Source organism: Equus przewalskii, chromosome 9 (assembly GCF_037783145.1).
Source record: "Equus przewalskii isolate Varuska chromosome 9, EquPr2, whole genome shotgun sequence".
Taxonomy (NCBI): Eukaryota; Metazoa; Chordata; class Mammalia; order Perissodactyla; family Equidae; genus Equus; species Equus przewalskii.
Window position 1 is genome coordinate 66,303,902 of NC_091839.1, and position 24,997 is coordinate 66,328,898.

General features: G+C 35.2%; 1 protein-coding gene across 14 annotated transcripts in view; it reads right to left on the minus strand.

The window, feature by feature from the left end:
• Positions 1 to 24,997, minus strand: part of CEP85L (centrosomal protein 85 like) — a 201,168-nt gene that overhangs the window by 54,161 nt on the left and 122,010 nt on the right. For all 14 annotated transcript variants that reach the window (XM_070559325.1, XM_070559324.1, XM_070559318.1 and 11 more), the window contains one exon: positions 4,531 to 4,652. In XM_070559325.1, coding sequence (XP_070415426.1) covers positions 4,531 to 4,652 — 122 coding nt within the window. The remainder of the gene's footprint in view (positions 1 to 4,530; positions 4,653 to 24,997) is intronic.

Genomic DNA, 24,997 nt, shown 5'->3' on the forward strand with positions numbered 1-24,997 from the left:
GATACCAAGGTATAAACAACCATAATAGCTTAGAAATGAACTATTATTCTGTATTTAAATGCTCAGAGCAGCTGATAAATATAATCAAATCTCACTTCAACACTAGTAATGGAAAATAACCATGACTCTTGCGTTATGGGGTCTACCTCAAAGTAAAAGACATGTGCTAGAAATTGCTATGAACAAAATCTCACATTAGTTATCAAATGTGTGGAAGTGAAGTTTTAATAACTTATAATAACCATGATATCTACAGGTAGGCCTTGCTTTAAGAAATCTAATCACAAACCCTAGCTTATAAAGCAGATGAATTAGAAGGACATTATGAATTCAATAAAAAAGTACCCACACTATACCAAAGAATTCACCACTGATTTTAAAAAGCTTACCTAGCACAAACATAACGTGATTTTACTTCCATATGTAGTTCAATGGGATACATATATACTGTAAATTGCGAGTAATGACAACATGAGAATTCTCTACACTGCAGCATTAACTCAGGTGTCACTTCCGAAGGTATAAAGGTTTCCTCTCTGGACCAGTCTCAAGAGCACTGACTTATCTGATCAATTCAGTGACAAAACAACTGAGCAACTTCAAAGTGCAAGACATTGTAAGAACGGTTAGTATTAGCAACAACACAGGTTAACCAGCAACCTTAACCTCTTTTCTACTAAAATAAGGCTATTTCCTCTGAATGAGTATTTGGTGAATACCACTATAAGTAATATAACGTGCAAGAAACAGTCTCTTCCATGGAAGAAGCACACAAATACATTATATAAAACATGTATATATATAATATATAACATACGTGGCTACTATTTGCTGATGGCTACTATGCATCACGCAGTATTAGGGCTTTTTACATACATTCATCCATTTAATCATCACGCTATAAAACTAGGTGGAAGGGGGAGGGAAGTAGCCCAGAACAGTGATCTTCAAAAAAGTCCATTTTTGTTTGAGTGGTGAAACTCTTGTACCTAGGCAGGTGAGTAGATTAATGTGGTCAAGCATCTTATTCAGAATCACCTAAACGGTCAGTGCCAAACATAAAGAATTAGAAACCAGGTTTCCTGCTTTTTTCCTGAGTTGTTCTGGAAACTCATCTAAATGCTTTTTCTCATGAGATGGAGCACACTCAGGAACAGTTAATACAGCAGTTATTTTTCCCTAACATTTGACCTGCTTTGACCTAATTATCCAGAGTCATCTACTACAAAAGTTACACGCATTGTGAGAAAACACATTTTTCTCCTGCAATTGTAGGTAACTTGGTATTTTCAAAAATAATATCCAGGTATTACTCCAAAGGAGAAAGTTCAGCATCTTTACTCTCAGTTCCATCCAGCTGGATGTAAATCCCATCAATCCTCTCTCTGAAATAGCCTCTGCATGTGTTATCACCATTTTAAAGACCATTAGTTTAATTGAGTACCTGGAAAAAAGATATGCTGTATAGTTGGTTCTAATTTTTAGCACTATATCTTTTATAGAGAGTTTTATATACGAACATTTTTACTTTTAAATGCCGATTATGTTGCTTTAGAAATAAAAGTTGCTACTTTTTCTTCCTCTGTTTTATACAATATCAAATGCATTATCAAAAATTTTATAATAAACTAGTTAAAAAAAAGCCCAAAGATTATTTAAGACACTAGGTGTGGTGGATTGTTTACAAACTACCCACAATTATTCCCCTCCCTCTATTTATGCTCCTTTTCAATGTGATTTTGCTGTTCCTAGTGTCCAGAGGTGAAGTCTACTGGCCTTATGACCATAAGGATGTAGTGGAAGTGATGTTGTGCCAGTTCTGAGCCTAAGCCTCAAGAAACCTTATATGCTTCATCTTCTCTTCAAACTCCCCCCAGCCATCATATGGACAAACTCAGCCTAGCCTCCCGGAGGACAAGAGAGCACATGCAGCAAAGATAAGCCATCCCACTGAGGCTATCTTAGGCCAGTCAACTCCTACCTGACAATGCAGCTACCACAAACACACGAATGAGACTAGATGAAGAACTGGCCAGCTGAGCAACTTGAATTATTTTGGATTATTTCCTTAGTATCCTTCTACAATATACAAAATTGAGAAAAATATTTTTAACAGATTATGTCAATAATTATCTGCATTTTTTACTGCCACAGACTGAATGTTTGTATCCCCTCAAAATTGACATATTAAATCCTAATGCTGAATGTGATAGTATAAGGAGCTGGGGGCTTTTGGGAGGTGATTAGGTCATGAGAGGGATTAGTGTCCTTATAAAAGAGGCCCCAGGGAGCTCCCTTGCCCCTTACACCATGTGAGGTTACAGCAAGAAGACGGCCATCTAGGAACCAGAAAGCTGGCTCTCACCAGACACTGAATCTGCTGGTGTCTTGACATTGGACTTCCTGTTGTTTCTAAGCCACTCAGTCTGTGGCATTTTGTTATAGCAACCCAAATGGACTAAGACACCTATTAACTTACACTCAGTGGAATGGTAATTATAATGATGTTCAAAAAGTAATAAAAACCAATTGATTCTGATTGAAGGAAAGCATATCCATATTAATTAAAGTCTGAATTTTAGTCTGTTTTTAAAAAGTATTAATTTCAAGTATGTACAATGAATTAAATTACAAGTCTTCAAAATACCTATCCAGCTGGGTCTGTAATTATTCATATACAAAATTCACTTGCACTAGAAATATCTAATATATTTAAGGAGGTTTTTTTCCCCCAAAATCAATTAAAACTATCTTCTGCAATCTTCATTCATTTATTAAGCATGGAAGTATCAAGCATCAAGCATATACTATGTGCCAGGCTCTGTTCAAGATGCTGGGAACACAGTGGAGAAGAACAAAGTGCAGAAATCTATGCTCCATTTTACACTCGAGTAGATCTTGCATGATACCGGGAAATTTCTAAGCAAAATCTTTAGAAATTTCAATTATTAAATACCCTTAAAGGTTTGAATTAGAATTTAATTTTAAGGATAAAATGTCTAATACTTTATCCCATTTAAGGACATAAAAATAAGCAGTAACTAGCATTGATTAAGAAAAAACCCCTCCCCAAATGATTTCCCAATTACCACGATACACGTTTAATTATCACAAAAGTAGACATAAATGTGTACTATGAATACTCATCATAGATAATATAATTAAGTAATATTAAGGTTTATTCTGAGAATAATCAGGAGATTTAAGTATAAAACAATTTTTTTCAAAATCATCAATTCCAAAAGAATTTTTTTCAAAATCAGCAATTCCCAAAGTTCCATGCACCCCTATGTTCATCACAGCATTATTCACAATAGCCAAGTCATGGAACCAACCTAAGTGCCCAGCAACTGAGGATTGGATAAAGAAGATGTGGTATATATATATACAATGGAATACTACTCAGCCATAAAAAAGGACAAAGTCGTCCCATTCACAACAATATGGATAGACCTTGAGGGTATTATGTTGAATGAAATAAGCCAGACAGAGAAAGACGAACTCTGTATGACTCCACTCATAGGCGGTAGTTAACATATGGGCAAAGATAACTGATCGGTGGTTGCCAGGGGAAAGGGGGGTGGGGGGAGGGCACTAGGGTTGAAGTGGTGTACCTACAACATGACTAATAATGATGTACAACTGTAATTTCACAAGGTTGTTAACTTTCATAACCTGAATAAAAAAAAAAGAATTTTTTTCAAAGCTTTGGTACTCAAACATGCAAAATTTTTGGAATGTCCTCAAAAATTTCCACAATTATTATCTCCAAGTCATTGAATTTTAAACATCCATGAGTTTCATAGTTCCTGTGCCTTCAGATCTAACATATATTAGTTAAGGAAATTACTGCTTTAAAAGTAGCTTTCAGTTTGATAGTACCCAAGTGTAAAACACAAAGACACTATCTTTAGCTTTAATAGTTCATTAGCATTGCAGCAAACTTGCTACACATACAAAGAAGATGGAGAGGAGTTTCCAAATAATGAGTAACATTAATGTGAATGGGAGGATGGTAGAAAACAGACAGACAGACAGACAGACAGATATATAGACAGACAGACCACAGACCAACCCTCAGTTTTGACAGTGCTTCTTTAATTTTTTTTTGGCAGAGAAAGATTTGCCCTGACCTAACATCTGTTGCAGATCTTCCTCTTTTTTTTTTTTCTCCCCAAAGCCCCAGGGGATGGCTGTATATCCTAGTTGTAAGTCCTTTAGTTCTTCTATATCAGCCGCCACCACAGCATGGCAATTGACAGACGGGTGGTGTGGTTCTGCAACCAGGAAATGAACCTGGGCCACAGAGGCAGTGAGAGCACTGAACTTTAATCACTAGGCCATCAGGGCTGGCTCTGATGGTGGTTCTTAAAGGGACTGGGATCAGGGAGCAAGAGACAAGAGACATCAACGTATCTGTAAGGTTCTATTTCTTAAACTCTAAAGTAGCAAACACAAAAGTATTTGGTTTTATCAATTTACATTTCTGTATACCTGACATATTTAGTAATTTAAAAAAAACAGACTCACCGATCAATTACAATTTCTTTCTGCCTCAGTAGTCCTTCTTTTATTTTCAGCACTGATTCCCACTTACTGAAATCCTGATAGCCAGAAGGTGAGTAAGTCTGACGAGATGATCCAGTCAAAACCTGCACAAACATGTTTACACTATTAGTATACTAAAAGTGTCTAAAGGGAATATTTATATGTTATCTAATATTTTCCCATGATTTTCATGAAAAAATAGAGAACTTTCCATTTGATATTTTTAAGATTATGTGAAATCACACTTGTGAATACAACAAAAGTTGAAGAATTTCAAGAAGTTACAAAGTAAATGTACAAGTCTAATGAAGAATTGGTGACAAGAGAATATTTAATCTGACTTATTATAATACTATATATTATATCTTGTTCTCATTATCTTGTGGAAGTTTTCTGAAAATAAGAGATTAATCACTGCCTAAGGAAGGCATACAATAAAAAAATGTACCATGGCTAGTCTAGACAAACATCACCAGAAGAGTTTCCACAAGGAAATAAAAACAGTATCTGCAGCATTCAGACTTCAAATTGTCATTCATTGAATCATCATTTAATTCCACTAAAATTTCAAAAGCAAAAATATTTTTAAAGTAGTAACTATATCCATAGAAAACATGACTATTAAGCAGATAATCTGGACGATTACTGGTCTCCAATGTAAATGATGCCGTTTAGAAAAAAATCTGCTTAGAATTTAAGACAAATCTTAGATATTTAAAACAAATCAACAACAATAAAAACCAATATGGCAGATATCCTCAAATTTCTATCATTGAAACAAAAATTTAATATTTAATACTGGTGTTGTGGGTTGAATTACATTCCCCTCAAAAATATATATTGAGAGTAATGTCAGCAATATGGCAGAGTGAGCTGTTCCCTTTCTCTCTCCCTCTTCAAACTACAACTAAATGGACATTGATTGATCAATGGAGGATACCCACACAGCACAACAGGATGCCTGGAGATCCATGCAGCTATACATCTGAAGGTGGATGGACTACCCTTGGGGAGGTGGTAGAGATAGGTGAGCACTCTCCAGCAGCCCTGTGCATGTGCACAACTGCTCTCCCAGCTGGCATGAGTGCCCATAATACCACTGCAGCCCTGAGGGTGGGAGCTCGCCATGTCACAACTGTGTGAACACATGATGGCTGCCCTGAGCCCGTGTGATCACCTTCCTGTCCAGTGGGAGTGCCCACAGTGCCGTGGCAGTCCCAGGGAGTGGCCCAGGCTAGGACCCCATTGGGAGGCCTCGCTTACCAAACATAGCAGCCAGTATGACTGTAGGAAGAGGTGGTGGTGGATCTGTGTGCCCAGGCAAATGATTTCCCAGCTGGCATGAATCCCCATAGTACCGCTGTGGCCCCAAAGGTAGGAGTGCATCTGGGTGTGACTGTGGGATCAGGGAGGAGCAGCCCTAAGCCCATGTGATCACTTTCCTTTCTGGTGGGAGAGCCCACAGTGCTGCTGTGGTCCCAAGGAGTGGCCCAGGCTTGGACCTCATGGGGAAGCCCTGCCCACCAAGCACAGCGGCTGGTGTTACCGTAAGAAGAGGTGGTGGCAGATCTAGTGCCCAGGTGAATGATTTCCCGGCTGGTGTGAATGCCCATACTACCACTGTGGCCCCAAAGGTGGGAACACGCCCCAGCAGCCCTGAGCCCCACGTGATCACTTTCCCGTCTGGTGGGAGAGCCCACAGTGCTGCTGTGGTCCCAAGGAGTGGCCCAGGCTCAGACCCCGTGAGGAAGACCCACTAGCGCAACCTTAAGAAGAGGCAACAGGAGATCTATGTGCCCAGGTGAACACCTCCCTAGCTGATGTAAGTGTTCATAATACCCCACAACTCCCAGCAGACAAGGTAGGATCAAAAACACAGCTCCTGCTTCCCCTCAGCAGTAGCAAGTGGAATCTGCGACCTGATACTACCATAAATGCCCAGGGAAAGGATTAGTTCATAAAATACCATGAGAAACTACAGCAACAATTCAGAGTAGAAGGAAAATTACAATTCTCCAGAAACCAACCCTGAAGTCACAGAAATTTATACTCTAAATGCCAGAGAATTCAAAATGGCTGTCATAAAGAAACTCAACAAGTTACAAGAAAACTCAGAAAGACAGTTCAAGGACCTCCGGAATAAAATTAATGAGAAGAAGGAATACTTCACCAAAGAGATTGAAACTATAAACAAAAAAAAAAAGAGCAGAAATCCTGGATATGAAGAACATGATTAATGAAATAAAAACATATTGTAGAATCTTTTAAAAATAAAGCTGATGTTATGGAGGAAAGAATTAGTGATTTAGAGGATAGAAATATAGAATCGCTTCAAGCATAGGAGGAGAAAGAACTAAGATTTTTAAAAAATGAAGGACTTCTTTGAGAAATATCCAACTCAATTAGGAATGGCAACATAGCATTATAGGTATTCCAGAGGGAGAAGGAAGGAAGAAAGGAGCAAAGAGCTTGTTTCAAGAAATAATACCTGAGAAATTCCCAAACCTGTGGAACTTACAGATACATGAAGCCAACAGAACTCCTAATTATATCAATGCTGAAAGACCTTCTGCAAGGCATATAATAGTAAACTGGCAAAAGTCAACAACAAAGAAAAAATATTAAGAGCAGCAAGGCAGAAGAAAATAAACTACAAAGTAAACCCTATCAGGCTTTCAGCAGATTTCTCAGCAGAAACCGTACATGCTAGGAGAGAATGGAATGATATACTGAAAATACTGAAAGACAAAAACTTTCAGCCAAGAATATGCTATCCAGCAAAACTATCATTCACATACAATGAAGAAATAAAAGCTTTCCCAGATAAACCAAAGTTCAGAGAATTCATTGCCACTAGACCTCCCCTATAAGAAATGATCAAGGATGCCCTCACAGCTGGCATAAAAAGGCAAAGGTCTACAAAGCTTTGAGCAAGGAGATAAACAGACAAAATCAGAAAACTGCCACTCTCTTTCATAACAAAGAAGCAAATACTTAATTATAACTTGAAAGATAAAGGGAAGGAAAGAATCAAAAGTAACCATAAACACTTCAACTTAGTCACAAACTCACAACACAGAACAGAATAATTTTTAACAATAATAATTCAGAAGGGGAAGAGGAAAGGGACGGAAGCTGCTTAGGCTAATGGAGATAAGAGGCTATGAGAAAACTGACTCTCTCATCTATGAGATCTTTTATACAACCTTAAGGTAACCACTAAACAAAAAAATCAGAGCAGAGCTGCACTTAAAAAAAAAAGAGAAAACCGAGAAACTCACCACAGAAAATTTCTAAAATGAAATGGCAGTCAGAAATACAAAGGAAGAGAAACAACAGAAACACAGAACAACCAGAAAACTAGAGATAAAATGGCAGTATTAAGCCCTCATATATCAATAATCACTCTAAATGTAAATGGATTGAGTTCTCCCATCAAAAGACACAGAGTGGCTGGATGGATTAAAAAACAAGACCCAACAATATGCTGCCTCCAGGCAACACACATCTCAGCTCTAAAGACCAATGGGCTCAGAGTGAAGGGATAGGAGACGATACTCCAAGCAAATGGCAAACAAAAGAAAGCAGGTGTTGCTATCCTTGTATCAGACAAAACAGACTTCAAGATAAAAAAACACAGTAAAAGACAAAAAGGGGCAGTATATAATGATAAAATGGACTTTCCACCAAGAGGACATAACACTTATGAATATATATGCACCTAACACAGGAGTATATAAAGCAACTAATAACAGACCTAAAGGGAGAAATTAACAGCAACACAATAACAGTAGGGGACCTCAACACCCCACTTACATCAACAGATAGATCATCCAGACAGAAAGTGCACAAGGAAATAGTGGATTTAAATGATACATTTGATCAGGTGGACTTAATAGACATATAGAGAGCATTCCATCCAAAAACAGCAGAATAAACGTTCTTCTAAAGTACACATGGAATATTCTCAAAGAGAGACCATATATATGTTGGGAACAAAGGCAAGCCTCAATAAATTTAAGAAGACTGAAATCATATCAAGCATCTTTTCCAACCACAATGCTATGAAACTAGAAATCAACTACAAGAAAAAAACGGGCAAAGTTGTGGAGACTAAACAACATGCACTGAACAACCACATTGAATGAATGAAGAATTCAAAGGAGAAATTAAAAAATACCTGGAGGTAAATGAAAACAAAAATACAACAAACATACCAACTCTTAGGGGACGCAGAACAAGCAGTTATAAGAGGGAAATTTGTAGCAATACAGGCCCATCTTAACAAACAAGAAAAATCTCAAATAAGTAATCTTAATCTACATCTAACAGAACTAGAAAAAGAAAAATAAAGCCCCAAGTCAGCAGGAGGAAAATAATAAAAATTAGAGCAGAAATAAACGAAAGAGAGACTGAAAAAAAAAATGGTAGAAAGGATCAATGAAACGAAGAGCTGGTTCTTTGAGAAGATAAAATTGACAAACCCTTTGCCAGACTCACCAAGAAAAAAAGAGAGAAGGTTCAAACAAATAAAATTAGAAAGGAAAGAGGAGAAATTACAACAGATACCACATAAATACAAAGGATTATTAAGAGAACACTATGAAAAACTATATGTCCACAATTGGATAACCTAGAAAAAATGGATAAATTCTTAGACTCATACAACCTCCTAAAACTGAATCAAGAAGAAATAGAGAATCTGAATAGACCAATCACAAATAAAGAGATTGAAACAGTAATCAAAAACCTCCCAAAAAACAAAAGTCTAGGACCAGATGGCTTCTCTGGAGAATTCTACCAAACATTCAAAGAAGATTTAATATCTATCTTTCTCAAACTATTTCAAAAAATTGAAGAAGATGGAACACTTCCTAACTCATTCTATCAGGCCAACATTAGCCTGATATGAAAACCAGAAAAGGATAACCAAAGAAGGAAAATTACAGGCCAATACTGCTGATGAACACTGATGCAAAAATCCTCAACAGAATACTGGCAAACCTAATACAGCCATACATTACAAGGATCATACACCAAGATCAAGTAGAACTTATCCCAGGGATGCAGGGATGGTGCAACATCTGCAAATCAATCAATGTGATACACCACATTAACAGAATGAGGAATAAAAATCATATGATCATCTCAATAGATGCAAAGTATTTGACAAGATGCAACATCTATTAATGCTAAAAACTCTCAATAAAATAGATATAGAAGGAAAACACCTCAACATAATAAAGGCCACATATGATGAACCCACAGCCAACATCATACTTAATGGTGAAAATCTAAAAGTCATCCCTCTAAGAACAGGAACAAGATAAGGGTGTGCACTCTCGTCACTCCTATCCAACATAGTATTGGAGGTTTTGGCCAGAGCAATTAGGCAAGAAAAAGAAATAAAAAGAATCCATTTGGAAAGGAAGAAGGGAAACTTTCCCTGTGTGCAGATGACATGATTCTATATATAGAAAACCCTAAAGAACCCATCAGAAAACTATTAGAAATAATCAACAACTAGAGCAAAGTTGCAGGGTACAAAATCAACTTAAAAAAATCAGTCGCATTCCTATACTCTAATAATGAACTAGCAGAAAGAGAACTCAAGAATACAATCTCATTTAATATTGCAACAAAAAGAACTAAATATCCAGGAATCAATTTAACCAAAGAGATAAAAGACCTGTATGCTGAAAACTATAAGACCATACTGAAACAAACTGAAGATATAGAGGAACGGAAAGATACTCCATGCTCATGGATTGGGAGAGTAAACATAGTTAAAACATCCATATTACCTAAAGCAATCTACAGATTCAATGCAATCCCAATCAGAATCCCAGTGACACTCTTCATGGAAACAGAATAAAGAATCTTAAAATTCACATGGGACAACAAAAGACCCTGAACAGCTAAAGTAATCCTGAGGAAAAAGAACAAAGCTGGAGGCTTCATAATACCTAACTTCAAAATGTACTACAAAGCTATAGTAATCAAAACAGCATTGTACTGGCACAGACACACAGATCAACGGAACAGAATCAAAGGCCCAGAAATAAAACCACACATCTATGGACAGTTAACCTTCAACAAAGGAGCTAAGAAGATACAACGGAGAAAGGAAAGTCTCTTCAATAAATGGTGTTGGGGAAACTGGACAGCCACACGCAAAAGGATGAAAGTAGACCATTATCTTGAACCATACACAAAAATTAACTCAAAATGGATTAAAGACTTGAATGTAAGACCTGAAACCATAAAAATCCTAGAAGAAAATATAGGCACTACATTCTTTGACATTAGTCATAGCAGCAGTTTTTCAAATACCATGTCTACTCAGGCAAGGGAAACAAAAAGAAAAACTTAACAAGTGGGACTATATCAGACTAAAAAGCTTTTGCAAGGCAAAGAAAACCATGAACAAAATGAAAAGATACCCCATCAACTGGGAAAGAATATTTGCAAATCATATATCCAGCAAGGGGTTAATATCTAAAATACATAAAGAATTCATACAACTCAACAACAGAAAAAGAACCCAATCAAAAAATGGGTAGAGGATATGAACTGACACTTTTTCCAAAGAAGATATACAGATGGCCAACAGGCACAGGAAAAGATCTTCAACATCACTAGTTACTAGGGAAATGCAAATCAAAACTACCATGAGATATCACCTTACACCAGTCAGAATGGCTGTAATTACCAAGACAAAAAATAATAAATGTTGGAGAGGATGTGGAGAAAAGGGAACACTCATACACTGCTGGTGGGAACGCAAACTGCTGCAGCCACTATGGAAAACAGTATGGAGAGTTCTTGAAAAATTAAAAATAGAAATACCATACGACCCAGCTGTCCCACTTCTGGGTATAACACAAAGAATTTGAAATCAAGAATCCAAAGAGATTTATACAGCCCTATGTTCAGTGCAGCAAGCCAAGACGTGGAAGGAACCCAAGTGCCCATCAACCGATAAATGGATAAAGAAGATGTGGTATAAATACACAATGAAATACTACTCAGCCATAAAAAAAAAAAAGACAAAATCGTCCTATTTGCAATGACATGGATGGACCTTGAGGGTATGATGTTAAGTGAAATAAGCCACCAAGAAAGACAAAGACCACGTGATCTCACTCATATGTGGAAGATAAACAAATACACAGACAAAGATCAGTTTAGGGGTTACCAAGAGGAGAAGGTAGTTGGGGGGTGGGCAAAAGGGGTGAAGGGGCACACATGACAGATAAAAATTAGACTATTGGTGGTGAGCACAATGCAGTCAATACAGAAACTGATAAATAATAATGTACACTTGAAATTTCATAATGTTATAAACCATTATGACCTCAATTATTTAAAAAAAAAAAAAAAGGATATGTTGAAGTCCTAACTCCCCAGTACCTCAGAATCTAACCTTATTTGGAAATAGGGCCTTTACAGATATAGTCGAGTTAAGATGAAGTCATTAATGGGCCCTAATCCAATATGACTGGTGTCCTACATAAAGGGGAAATGTGGACAGAGACACACACAGAGGGCAGACTATGTGAAGACAGAGAGAGACAACACCATGTGAACGTGAAAGCAGAGATTGAAGTGACGCATCTACAAGCCAAGGAACACAAAAGATTGCCAGCAAACCTCCAGAAACTCAGCCCGGAACAGATTCTTCTTCACAGCCCTCAGAAGGAACTAGCTCTGCCAACAGCTTTATTTTGGACTTCTAACCTCCAGAACTGTGAAACAATAAATTTCTGTTGTTTAAGCTACCTGGTTTGTGTCCTTTGTTACAGCAGCTCTAGGAAACTAACATAATTGGTAAATCAAATAAGAAGATAAATTCCTTGGCAAGCTAAATGATGCTATATAAACACCACAAAGCAACTTTAGGAGAATTCACATGTGCAGCGACATTTTTATCCTTTGTTTTCCAAAATGTCACTGACAAGACCTACTTCAGAATAAACCACTAATTGTGTGCTATTAACTAGTCCTAGATTAACCCTTTAAATTGACTGTCAATACCAGGACAGGATGTTTCAGGGAGGAGAAAGACAATAAGATGAACAGACTAAGAAGAATAAAAACTTCATCAGATGGACAGATGTGTGGAGCGGAAGTGACACATGGTGTTACAGGGGCAGCTGAGTCAGATCTTGTCTCTGAATTTCATTCCTTCTCTTGCCTGAAATGTTATTCAGCCAGTACGCACCAGGACAAATACATTAGTTATTATAGTACCGAAGTACTTTCACTGTAATTGGTAACTAGCTGCTGCCCAAAACCCATGAATGTTCTCTTTACTACCCAGGCAACTCCTCAGAACTCACTATCATCCAACAAATAGTTACTTCCTAGCTGAAAAGGGGTCTTCAAGACCCTGCTCCATCCACAAATGGCATCCTTTCTGATTGGCTGTTCCCACACTAGTCAGCCCCCCAAAATTCTCTCATCTTAACACAATCTACCAGCTCATATTTAGCTGGCAGAGCTAGGATTCAAACGTAGGCAGCCCAAGAAAAGAGAACGTGTTCTTAAGCACCACGTTGATACTGCTTCTACTATGACCTTATAATTAACTAAGAAGGTATTCCAAATTTCCTTTCATCACAAGGGCTAGGAAAAATTCTTCACAGTAATTGCTCTTAGAAGCTAACAGATGACTCAGCACCATAAACAAAACTGTTGATATTAAGAGACAGTCTCTACTTATTGCAACTCCACATTACTTAACAACTATCAATTTAATGGGTAAGTCAACTAATGAAATTTATTTTGTCAAACTGAGCTCAAACAGGAATTCATTAAAACTAGTAAAAGTTGAGCAAAACAAAAGACCATTATCAACAATTCCAAAACTCAACATAAGATTTGGAAATTATCAGAATGATCTGGTGAATGATTTTTGCTATGATTTATAATACTAAATATTTCATTTATTTAGAGACTAAAAGTGAATATATATTTTATTTGTATACTGTGTTATATATTAATTAATATCCTGATACCAGTTGATGGATATTTTAAATAGTGGTTTTTGTATATTGTTATCATGCCTAACAAAAAACTTCTGAGGTAGCTTAAGGATCCTTGGTGCCCTCCTCCAGAAATCCAAAAAAGGTTCCTCCATTTCTGATTCCCACCATCAGCAATGACCTACACCACAATATCTGAAGCCATGTGTTAAACATCTTGTGCCTACTTCAATAAGACAAGTGCCTAGGCAAGAGATGACAATCTCTTCAAGAAGACATTAACTGTTCTACTTTTTATAAGTCATCTACTAAAATATTTCCCACGGCTGACAAGTTCCTAGGGAAAAGCCTTTTCTTCTTTTTCTAACACATCTTGACATCAAGAAACAGAAGGAATAAACACAGGAAAAGTACGTCTGTAAGAGAAAAGCAAATGACAATAGCACTTGGTCTACAGCATGTGAACCACTGGCCGGATGGACACTAAAGCGCCTGTCAGACACTTTCATGAATATATGTAAAACAAAATATGAGATTTATTCTCCTGATCTGTAGCCTCCTTGATCTAAACCCTTTAGAAAACAAAATAAATAAAAATTCAACTATGAAACTGAGCAAACAGGAATACGGGAAAAGGAAGCCTTTCTCTGTAATTAAGATGCAACATACAATGACTTACCACATCAGTAGCATGATCGCTTCCTTACTAAACTTCAAATCTGATTCATAAAAGTGGTTTAAAAAGGACAACGAAACCTGACATACAACCAAATGCTGCAGGAGGACTTAAAAACAACTTTTAAAACCTGTTTAACTCTTCCTATCACTACAAATGACAATTATGAGTCATTTTACCTTCCAAGGCTTTTATAATGAGGCCACAGTGTATGCTATATTAAATATTTACAGAATGTAATTTGAAGTAACTGTCAAGATTTTATTTTAAATCATACTATAAAATCTCAAATAGCAAGACAGCCATCAAACCTTTATGATTTTACCAACAACATAAACAATGCTACACTACTAAAGATACATACAAAAGGAACAACTGATGAAAATTTATTATTATTATAATTTACAGCAGTTCAGGCTTCAGTCTTGACAAAGCTAAAAGAGAATCTGACAGAAACAGCATAGGATTGTTTTGTACTACATGTGGGAAAAATCAGTTATCTACCCTGAAACTATTTATCTTTTGTAAATTCTAACACAAAGGTTGAAGAGTGAAAAGGGAAATAGACTATGTTCAAACGGGTTCTTCCTCACATTTCCACATTACATTCTCAGTGGTTATTCTTCAAAAACTGTCAATTTAATGTGTCAGCAAATGTTAAAGATTTCCTCCCCTTTACTTATCAAACAAAAATTGTCTTCTCCTAACCACACACTTGATAGGCTGAAGAGAACTTACAAAATCTTACTAGCATCAATTATCTATTAGGTTCCAGCAGTGTCCCAAAAGCAGCTGGGGGATGGGGGGTTTTGGGGGGAGCCTTTTCCCTCTGATAACACAATAGGAACCTTGAGTATACATAAATGCACACTTTACAGCTCTAGACAGCACTAGCTTAGCTTCGGAACATTAATGTATGTGGAAAAAGGAAAGTAGCCAAGTGTGATTGCCTTAAAACCATCACACTAAAAGTTACCGAAAATCAAGCCCAATCTAAAAGTTAATGTTTTCTTTTGTTTTATTGTGGATCACGAGTTACTGTGCTTTGCAAACTATGCTCTTGCACAATGTTGGCTAATGAACAAAAGAGAAGTAGGAGCGGCAGTATCATTCTTGGATATCATAAAATTCAGGCCAAAAGAAAAAGCATTAAATGAAAATAGGAAAGTCTTATGTTGTAAAAGGTGAAATTCACCAAGAAGATAAAATAGTCACAAATGTTTATACATTTAATAATATACTTCATATGATGAAAAACTATTAAAAATAAATGGAGAAACAAATGAATCCACAATCAGAGTGAAGACTTTAGTATGTCTTTCTGAAATAGAAAAATCAGGTAGAACAGGGGTTGGCAAATCCAGTTCTATTTTTGTATGGCCTGCAAACTAAAAATGGATTTTATATCTTTAAATGGTTGAAAATAATCCAAAGAAAACTATTTTATGATACATGAAATTTAAAAATCAGGGTCCATAAGTAAAGTTTCATTGCAATACAGCCAAGTACATTCTTTTATATACTGTCCATGGCTGCTTTCCCAACATCAAAGTTAAGTAGGTGCAAAAGAGACATTCTCTCTCCATATATATACACATACCTATATATACATACATATATAGTTACCTATATATACATACATATAGGTGTATGTATATATGTGAAACCATATATATTTAAAAAGTTATGCAAAGAACACTTTAAAATTGTATTGCCATATACAGCATATCAATAAATCCAAAATTTTAGATAAACTGGACAACTTTCTAAAAAAATAACAATTACCAAAATTAACTCTTGAAATAGAATATCTGAATAATCACAGGAGAGACTGGAAAAAATAAGTCTTCTCTTTAAATGAGGTACTGATTTCATAAGTAGTTTCTATTTAAATTTAAAGACAAGACAAAACAGTGAAAGAAAAAATTTTTGCAAAAGGTAATAAAGCAGGGCTTGAATAATAATAAAGCATATTAGAAATCAACAGTATTTAAAACAATAATACACTTTGGAGCAGATGCAGAAATTCAAATTAAAACAATACCACCACTTTTGATATCACTGAAATTAAATAATATACTTCTAAATAATACATGGGTTGACTGAATGAAACCGAAAATATATCAAAATTTGTGGGATGCAGCTAAAGTAGTAATGACAGGGAAATTTATAGCACTAAAGAGTTATATTAGAAAAGAAGAAATTGAACTCTCTAGATGAAATGAAACAATGTCTCAAAAGTATACACTACCAAAATTCATCCAACATGAAACAGATTATTTGAATAGCCCTATAAGTATTAGAGTAATTGAATTTGTAGTTTAAACAAAAACTCCTGGAAAAGAAATCTCTAGGCCCAAATAGTTTCACTGTAGAACTCCACCAAATGTCTAAAGAGTTAACACCAATGTTCCATAAACTCAGAAAAGGGAACATTTCCCAACTCACTTTATGAAGTCAGCATTACTCTGATACCAAACCGAGACAAAACAGTAGGAAAATGAAAACTGCAGACCATAATCCCTCATGAACACAGATATAAAAATCCTTAACAAAATCAAATAAAATCAAATTTAGACAGAAAGATATGTATAGGATAATATGGCCTGAGGTTTACCCCAGGAAGGCAAGTTGAGTTTAACATTCGAAAATCAATGCAACTCACCACATTAATAGATTAACTTTAAAAACTAACAAGTCATTACAGTATTCGTGAGACTGTGGTGTTGACATAAAGATAGACCAATGGAACAGAATAAAGATCCACAAATAGACCTACACATATATAGTCAACTGATCTTTTTTTTAAATTAAACATTTTATTTTGACATCATTGTAGATTCACAGGCAGTTGTAAGAAATAATGCAGTGAGATCTTGTGTATATTCTGGCTAGCTTCTCTAGGAGTAAAAAGTCTCGCAAAACTGTATTATGATATCACCACCAGGATACTGACATGGATAGAGTCAAAATATGAAACATGTCCATCACCACAAAAATTCCCCTCACTGTCCTTTTTTCCCCAACTTTATAGAGATATAATTGATACATAACACTGTATAAGTTTAAGATATACAATGAGTTGATCTGATACACTTACGGACTGCAAAATGATTACCACAATAGAGTTAGCTAACATCATCATGCCACAATCAGTCATCTTTGTGTGTGTGCGTGTGTGTGTGTGGTGAGAACATTTAAGATCTACTCTCTAGCAACTTTCAAGTATATAATACGGTATTGTTAACTATAATCACCATGCTGCACGTTAGATTCCCAGAATTTAATCACCTTATAACTTCAAGTTTGTACACTTTGACCAACATCTCCCCATCTCCTCACCCCCAGCCTCTGGTAACCACCACTCTAGTCTCTTTCTATGAGTTTGGCTTTTTTAGATTCCACATGAAAGGACATCATACTGTATTTGTCTTTCTCTGTCTGACTTATTTCACTTGATCAACCAATTTTCAAAAAAGGGGGCAAAACTAATTAAACGGGGAACTGAATTTGGTATTTAATCAAAGGAAGTGAAAATACACGTCTACAAAGACCTGTAGGCAAATGTTTATTCATAATCAGCCAAAACTGGAAACAATCCATATGTCCATTAACTGATAAATGGATAAACCACGCTACATCCATAAAATGCAATGCTACTCAGCAAAAAAACCAACAATTGATACATACAACATGGGTGAATCTCCAAAGCATGCTAAGTGCAAGAAGCTATACTCAAAAAGGTTACATAATGTCTGATTCTATTTATATGACATCTGGAAAGGGCAAAACTATAGAGACAGGAATCAGATCAGCGGTTGCCAGGGCTAGGGTAACAGGTTGACTACCAAAGAGAAAAAGGAAACTTTTGGGAGTGATAAAAATCTTATACAACGTGACTGCTGTGGTATACATCTCTACATACATTTTTCAGAACTCAAATGGTACATTTTCAAAGGTTGAATTTCACTGTAAATAAGATGTACCACAATAATTGTGCCTATTTAAAAAAAGATGGGTGTATTTTGTTTGTAAATAATATCTCAATAAAATGTATTTTTCTAAAAGTAATTACAGGTAAGTATTTACATATATCCCATCCAACAACACTAGAAGCAGAAACAACTTGTCATCATAAATTTAAAACAACCCAGATGTGAATCAACAAAGGAATGGATAATTGTGGTATATGTACAACAGAATACTAAACAGCAAAAAAACAGAGCTATTATTATACTCAACAACATAGATGAAATTCAGAGACATTATGCTAAGCAAAAGAATCCAGATACAGAAACACACATATTCAACGATAATAAAAGTCAGAACAGTGGAAATGGGTGGGGGGTGGGGTGTTGCCATGTAGACAGTGATGAGGCACAAATTAAATTTATTGGGCATTGGAAACTTTTTAATATCTTGACCTGAGTGGTGGTTCTAAGAATACACACATTATTAAAGAGAATGGAGCTATTATTACACTCAAGACTAACACAGTTATGCACTTTACTGTATATATTATAGACTTCAACAAAAACAAAATACATAATAAGCACAGGGAATACCTACACTTTATTTCTCTCTCTATTTTAAAGTAGGACTGAAGGGAAAAGTAGGCCTTGTCTGTGAGGGGAGAATACTTAAGTACTCAAAGGTGCACTGTAGATGATACAATGCACTATCCTGGGTATAACTTCCTGTCTCTTCACCACTTCGGTGCTATTCTACAACTGAAAATAATCAAGAGATAAAAGACCAGAAGAAGTAAACACTGTATACCAAGAACGCAAGAACAGAGTTGATAATCAAAAGTAGCAGAACACATCACCCCAAAATACGCCACTTTGACATATTGATTATTTTGAGCTGTAAGCACTTGAAAAACAGCAAATGCAGGAAGAGGCTTTCTCAACTCTATTCATTTGCCTAAAGACAGATTCTCCAAAAGTAACTCAACTGTCATAAATTCCCTCACTTGGAGTTTCATCAACCAGAAAGGACTGACTGTTAACACAGAAGAGGGGCTAGCAGCAGATGCAGCACCCAGGCAAACTTTCTCACAGACTATCCTATCTCCCATCTGTTATTCTAGGGGCCCATTCATCTGTCCTAAAAACCATTCACTTTCCCCTTAGAGGTCTACATCCTCCTTCCCCTTTCCCTATTAAAATGGAATTTAATCCTGAATTCTAAAGCCACCTCTTTGAGTTCCTCATTTTGCTCTGGGTATCCATCTGCCATGTATACATGAAGTATACACGTTAATAAGCTTCTGTGTTTCTCTTGCTAATCTGTCTTTTATTACAGGGGTCTCAGCCAAGAGCTCAGAAGGGTAGAGGAAACATTATTTTTCCTCCCCTACAACAACCTTAAGAGCTGTCAATACTCCAAGAGAACAAAGAAGGCTTCTGTTAAGACAGAGGACAATCCTGCTTCATAATACAACCCATTAGTAACCCATTTTTATCCCAAGTAGTTAGAAAACAATTAAGTTTCTAGTCAATAAAATCATAACTGGCCATAAGAGGCATACCATTTTGTGGCAATTATATATTGATAGTAAATAAACATGTTGACCATATTCCAGAAAACACAGGTACTGTTTTGACAGAAGCTAAATAAGACACACTGAAGAGATCTTTGAATATTTCTAGGAAAAAAATGCATCAAAATTCACATATTAATAAAATAGAAAATTACTGTTGTTATGCTGTTCTACTTAGAATTTCAAGTAGTTGGTCATGTTTCTACTTGACTGTAGCCAGTATAAATAATCAAGGAGAACATGATAACTTAAACTTATAATATATAATTTATATATATAGCTTATGAATAATAATACAACTTTAACTAGACATGAACATGAAATCTAAAAGATAAGTATAAAGGCATGTAACTGTGTGAGTTAATGTGAAGTATGGAGCAGAAAGGATGTCATTAAAGCAACAAACATTTCAAAATCTGTACAGGTGAAACAAGGACACTTGTAATTTACAAGTAAATATTTTTCATACATTTTTGGTAGTTAAACTCAGGGAGGGAAGCGGCTTCCTCATTTAGATGTTTTACTTAAAAATGCATCAGATACATTGTTGCAATGGTGGTTTCGAGATGAAAACAGCGTTTTACTAGCCAAAGACGAATCCTAACTCTTCTGTGTCTAGACCCCAACCACCCAGATTTATAGACCCAGAACACACATACAAGCACCTCTTACTGTAAAGAGCAAATTCCACTCTCATAACTGGATGGGGATTACAGGCATCTACAATCCCAAATACATGCTACTTAGATGAGACCCAGATGCTGTGAAAACTTGCCAAAATACGTCACTTAATGGTCAAACACACTTCTAAAATAAGCTTACTCTACTGCAGCTGAAAATAGCTCAAAATTCTTTGGCCTCAGCCTAGACAAATACTGTTAAATTTAGATAATCTAGAGCTAGCGCACTTAACTGGAACACAGCCTCGGCACTTCTTCAAGTCTGTTATCTCTCCTTCATTTGCCTTTGTTCCTTCGCTCATTCACCACTCACAACATGTCAAGCAACACAGCAAATCTTCCTCAGTTTCCTGGAACAGTCTATCTGAAGAGATACTCTACAAGTACTTTTTGGTAAAAGAATCATGATTCCTAACCCAAAAGTAAATTGACAAAGCTCAATAATGAAGATGAAAATTAACTACAAATTACGTAGAATTTAAAGAGCTTTTTTTTTATTCACCAAGAGAAGGAAAAGCATGGATTACATGTTTACCAAAAGAACTGTGCATTAAAATAAAATCTATAACTTACATACTGTATTATTACTAAGAGAATTGAGAATTAAAATTAAAAAATTTATATCTTAACTAAGCCCATGTAATTATTTATGGAGTGTATCACTACATATTTTCTCTAACAACATTAAAATTAAAAAATCATATAAAAATATTCTACACATAACTTCTTCCTCAGAGAGACCAATTATAAACTGAAGTCTACATCTTGACTCTTGAAATTTAAGTTATAGAAGGAACTGTGTTTATAATGATCTCATTATTTCTTCAGTTTGTGTGTACCACTAACTATATAATGCTATCTTTGCCATGCCAATACGTTCTACTGAAATAACAATGCAAATACATCAAGTTACTTTAAAAAGAAAAGCCCCTGGAAAAAATAATAAAAAGAAACTAATGAGAGGACTATATACCTATATTTTATATCTAAAAGTACATGTCATGAAAATAAAGAGAATCCTAAAAGTATTACTGATTTCCACCCTGCTAAACAACTAAATTACTATTAATTTAACTCTTTTCTTTTGGAGGAAGGGACATTTTTCTTCTCAAAAATCAATCTGGTTTATGTCCAATCTGTATCAGCATTACTGTGTTTTTAAAAAATGCCAACAAAGGAATGATCCATCTGTGAAACAAGACTCATTACAGTAATAATGCAAAAGTGAAGGGGGGTAACGGTATATCCAAGATTGAGGAGCAAATCAATTAGAAGATTAAGTAAAAAAAAAAAAAATGAAGCTTGAGTCTTCAAATTTAATCATGAATTTTACTTATAAAACAGAATTTAACCGTTTCCAAACCCTTTGTTGTTATAATTTACTTCTTTTAAACTTAAGATGAAATATATTAACAGTAGAATTTAACGAATTTAATTTGTTAATTGTAATTAACAAACCTGAAGGCTTCTACTGGCAACCAAACTGGAAAAACAAAAATATAAGGGTATGATTAACAATTCATGAAAGGGATAGGTATGAAATGGAAATGGAGAGAAGTTTATCAAAATGAAATATTTAATATAATATGGGTCTATCTGGAATCCTGCCGAAGGGTATGGATAACAGATGGACCAGACTATAGAAGCAGAATCTACTGAAACAGAACTATACCACAAGTGCTGACACATTTCATTCATTTTTAAAAGCAGATTACCAAAATATGTTTTATCAACTCTTTTATCATATTTTACTATCAAGAGATGAAAGAAAAATATATAATAATATATGTGTTTTGAGACCAAAGTACTGCCCACATTATTTAAAGATGTATAAAGGGATTTTCCTAAAAGGATATAAAAGGTGATCTTGTGGGGGAAGGAGGAGGCTCTCTTACTTTCCACCAGTTGGGATTATTTGATTTTCTTTACATCCATATACTTTTTTCTTTACTGACAGTGCAGTTATGGGCCATTAAACGTTTTCTTCTTCTCTATGTTAAAAATACCATTTAAAAAAAATTGTTTCAAGAGTCAACAATGGAAAAATCTTCCCAGGGTAAAACTGTTGAGAAGAGTTTAGAGAGCCCTCTACATCTTAGAACATAAAACAGGAGCAAATTCATTGTGTTCAATTCCAACACCCCTTCATATATTTTTCTTAAAAAGTATAAGAACGAGAAATATTAAGAGATTTTCTAATCCTGAGCCTAGTTCACACCTAGCCCACAGCACACAATCAGCAAAAAGAGCACAAGTCACCACAAGCTTTAAAGTATATTTCTCAGCCTTCAGAAAATTCCAACAGTTTTTCCAACAGCAGAGATATTGCAATTAGAGTATTATGATTGAATTATGAGTGGCTTCTTTCCCAGTTTAGTCTGTATCATGATAAACAGGACTTTATTCCTTTATAATCCCTGCTACTCAGCACAGAACCTGACAATCTTTGCTAAATATTGAGCAATGTAAAAATTTACAATCTACAAAACGCTACCATCTCCCAAACTATCATTACTTAAAATCTCTATTATGATTTTCATAGCAGTAATACACATAATGGAAAGAAATGTATATACCTTAAAAATTATAGTTTAAAGATCAGTCCACAAACTTACATTCAAATAAAAATCATGCTTTCTGGCCCTTGAGGTCTAGCCTTACTTCTTGCAGACTCCGAGAATCTCTGAGTAATCTACATAACTAATTTAACTTTAGTTTGCATTTTAGAGATAAATTTGAAAAACAGTCTTCAGTGGCCATTGCATTCCATTTTGGAGGTGTGAAGTCTCAAGAGCACTCCTGCATTCTCTAACATTCATTACACAGATTCATAATTATCTAAATATTGAATTTTAGATATTTTCAAGTTAGATTAAAAAATCAAGATATTAATGCTTAAGTCAACAATCAACTCTTCAGATACCCATGGCCCCAACTAAGCAATAAACCTATAAAAATGAATAAACATTATCAGGGCAGCCCAATAAACAACTAGGCCAAAAGAATCTTCTTGATCCTAATGCTGGGGCTGGTCCTGGCACCCACTCACCACCTTTGACCAGTTAACTAAAGGGCAAATGAAAACAGCAGATGTTCATGTCCTTTTGCTATGCTGTATAAGCTTTCAATTTGAAGATGGGTTAAGGAGGAAGTACAGATATACTGAGATATATCAAAATGATATACAAGTCTCAGTACATTAAATTGCTATGTATGTATTAGGAAATTGGGCTTATTAATCTTTTCTACTGGGACACTTTACATCTCTTGCTTTATAAACATGAATTCCACATATCAAAATCCATTTTACATAACCTTTTCAAGAATGATCTATGCTGAAAAATAAGGGTCAACTGCATTTATATCCTATGAACTTAAAGAGGGCTAAGTAACTGAAGGACAGAAGCTTCAGTTCAGAGGTTCTCACCTGAGGCAACCAAGGACTTATCTTAAATGCTGATATTATCAGAGTCTTTCTATAAAAGCTCAGACCTAAATTAAGCTCTGCTTATCTCTCCCATCCTTAGTGCAGCAGTGCAAGTCAAGGGGTCACCTGAACCAAACTACAAGTGTGACTCCTTTAGTTGCTAGGTTGGTCCAGTCACATCATTCTGAATGTTTACCAGTTCTAGAGTCTAATCCTCACCAAAAAATTCTATTCTTAGATCATCTTCTCAAAGAAGTTTGTCTAATTAAAAGGAAATGCTGTCAACTACCTAACCTTCAAAATTATTAAATTGGTTTCAAACACAAATGAAATTCATTTAAGAGCTTGATCATCCTTGAATAAACTAACGTTTAGTTACAACAAGTTCACAGAGAAAGAGACTGAAAAAGATAAAGGAGGATATCAGATTTATTTATACAGATGTTCACCAGCATTATTTGTTTATGGTTTATAATGGCAAAAATTAAAAATCACCTAATATTCAATAAGAGACTAATCCAATAAATTATGGTGCACTTATATGTTAAAAACAAGTCATTAAAATTTATAATATATATTTTAATATATAAACACATAAAAATACCCAAACATATTAATAAGTAAAAATTATTCTCCAATGAACATGTATTGATTTCGTGGGGTTTTTTAAAGAGTTTTTAAAAATGTAAGATGCATAAAAACAAAGATGTTGTTTTTTACTGTATGCCTTAACTATTACAGTGTGTGGTAACCAGTAAACCAGTAGTATGACTAAATGAATGAATTAGGAACTGATGTGAAATTTACATGTTTAATTATTTTAACAGAGCTAACTAAGATCAATGGCTGCTTTTAAAAATAACCACAGTTTCGAAGCTAGTTTAATCATAGAACATCTGAGCTTCAAAGACACACTAGAAATTAATTCAATATGCCCAACTTTATCTGTGAGAAAACTAGAGTATAGAAAGATTCAATTTCTGAAAATCATACATAAAAGTAGTAAGAGAAAAAGACTAGAACGACAGTTCAAATTCTTCAACTCCTCATTAATAAGCCATGACCAACACACAGCCACTCCACAAATCAGTATGTTACACACATACGTCAAAGTGTGAAAAGTTAAAAAAATTA